This window comes from Oratosquilla oratoria, chromosome 33 (genome assembly GCF_046742065.1).
Source record: "Oratosquilla oratoria isolate Oo_2021 chromosome 33, ASM4674206v1, whole genome shotgun sequence".
Taxonomy (NCBI): domain Eukaryota; kingdom Metazoa; phylum Arthropoda; class Malacostraca; order Stomatopoda; family Squillidae; genus Oratosquilla; species Oratosquilla oratoria.
Genome location: NC_134809.1, coordinates 38,901,562 through 38,904,061, shown reverse-complemented (window position 1 = coordinate 38,904,061; position 2,500 = coordinate 38,901,562). Strand labels below are relative to the sequence as shown.

At 39.2% G+C, this 2,500-nt stretch overlaps 1 protein-coding gene across 1 annotated transcript in view; it reads left to right on the top strand.

Moving 5' to 3' along the window:
• Nucleotides 1-2,500, top strand: part of LOC143018026 (uncharacterized) — a 68,308-nt gene that overhangs the window by 59,212 nt on the left and 6,596 nt on the right. The window contains exons 5-6 of the mRNA XM_076173065.1: nucleotides 662-913; nucleotides 1,450-2,197. Coding sequence (XP_076029180.1) covers nucleotides 662-913; nucleotides 1,450-2,197 — 1,000 coding nt within the window. The remainder of the gene's footprint in view (nucleotides 1-661; nucleotides 914-1,449; nucleotides 2,198-2,500) is intronic.

Below are 2,500 nucleotides of genomic sequence, written 5' to 3'. Positions count from 1 at the left end.
GAAAGGGGCATTACAAAATAGAGGAATGTCTGTGGAGGAAGGACGGGAGAGGACAGAAGATAGGGGTGAATGGAGAAGGGTTGTGTATGGATGATGCTGTGATGCATGAGTGGGAATGGGTGGGGGATGGGGGTGAGGAAGTATGTATGAGATAAATTTGACGCAGCCTGAAGGGATTTCTCTCCGTCTTCTCCTTTTCTGCATGGGGGGGCGGAGAGGGGGGTCGCCGAATTTATGAAGCGGCCTTGCTGTGGATGTGCTGTGTCTTGCGACACTGCTTCTGGCCCGGGGCAGTGGACAGGATGCAGGGATGGCCCGTCGTCCAGAAGGTGCCAAGATGAGAGGGAGGGAGGAGGGTGGAATATATAGGAAATGGAATGGGTGGGAGTGGTTTCTATGCCTTTTTCTTTTTGCTACCCCCCGTGTAGGGGGAAAAAACTTCTGGTATATGTATGTATGTATCTATATATATATATATATATATATATATATATATATATATATATATATATATATATATCAGTATACGTGGATGGATGTTTTTCCCCATGGTCTTGGATCATGTCTCGTAATAACCTCCCGGCTGAGAGCTGAAAGCTATATTACTACACCTTTCGGTAATGCACCTTACTGAGCCTATATGTTATTCATCCACCCGCAGATCCGCGAACTTCAACAACGTAACGGGCGAGTGTCGCATCTCAGATATGGACCGCCACACGTCGGTTGGGACTGGTGCTTTCAAGGCAGGCGATAACACAGAGTACCTCGAGAGCAATTGCGTCGACGATCCAGTTAGGCTCTGTGAATTCCAGAAAATGGATGGGCGTATCCTTAAGACAGTAGATTCTGTACTCCAGGAAGTTGAGACTCTCGATGACTGCAAGAAGATGTGTCTTAGCTCTCCCTACAGGTAAGAGTTCTGAGATGGAGATGTGAATGTAGGTCACTCTAATACAATATATTCTGACACCGCAGTTTTGGGGTGATTATATAAATGACTTGCAGTAGGATGTATGGTAAACTTATTTTCCTTTCTGTTTACATTTCTTTGTTCCAATTTTATCACACTATTAAAAGTTCCATGTAACTATTAAGTCTTTATCTCTCTTATATGTCCACACATCCCTTTTCAGTTTAGTAATACCGATATCCAACATTCACTCCTTCCTTGTGTTCTATAGCCTCGTTACTATGAACTCATTAACTTCATTATATTTTATTCTAATCCTTTTTTCATGTTACAATAGATGATAGTTCTGGTTCCTAAATACACTCATACAGAACTAATGATTGACGTTTAAGATATCTTGTTAATAGATGATAACCTCTTCCCCTCTCTTCTATCATATTTCTTTATTATCGCACTAGTCTCATCATTATTTTATGAAAATGTATATAAAATCCTGTCTCTACTTCTAACTGACAATTGTCATAATCTTCTCTCAGGTGTCATTCCTTCGACTACGGTGATACCGGTAAGGATGTATGCCGTCTTTCCCACCATCACGCAGCTTCCCTCTCCCATATCACTCAGCCCTATCTCGACATCCCAGGTGCTTCTACCTACGAACTCAGTTCTTGTTACAACGTAACCATAAACTGCCGCTCTGGGGACATGGTGGCCAAGATCAAGACCTCCAAAATATTCAACGGGAAGATCTACGCCAAGGGATCGCCGAGCACATGTGTGAACGACATCGACGACTCTCTTGAGTTTGAGATCACAATGGCTTACAACGACGTGGACTGCAACGTAAAACGTGAATCACCCTCTCGTTACAGTAACGATGTTGTTATCCAACACCATGACATGATCGTCACCTCGGCTGATCTGGGTCTGTCCGTACATTGCAAGTACGACCTGAGCAACAAAAGTGTTAGCAATATGGTCGATCTTCAGGTGAAGGGAGACATCAAGAGTATTCACGAAGAAGAAGGAGTGGTCGACTCTCCAAATGTCATAATGAGGGTCACGGACAGCAATAACGAGGACCTGATCTCCGCCTCCGTTGGTGAGATGCTCATGCTGGTCTTCGAGATCGTGGACAGGAACTCTCCTTACGAGATCTTCGTGCGTGATCTCGTGGCCATGGACGGAGGAGATCAAAACGTCATCACACTCCTGGACAACAGGGGATGTCCAACTGAAGTATCTATCATGAGACCTCTAATCAAAATCGACGAAACTGGAAAGGTACAATTTTATTATTATTATCATTATTATTATCATTATTATTATTATTATTATTATTATTATTATTATTATTATTATTATTATTATTATTATTATTATTATTATTATCATTATTGTTATTATTATTATTATTATTATTATTATTATTATTATTATTATTATTATTATTATTATTATTATTATTATTATTATTATTATTATTATTATTATTATTATTATTATTATTATTATTATTATTATTATTATCATTATCATTATCATTATCATTATCATTATCATTATCATTATTATTATTATTATTAT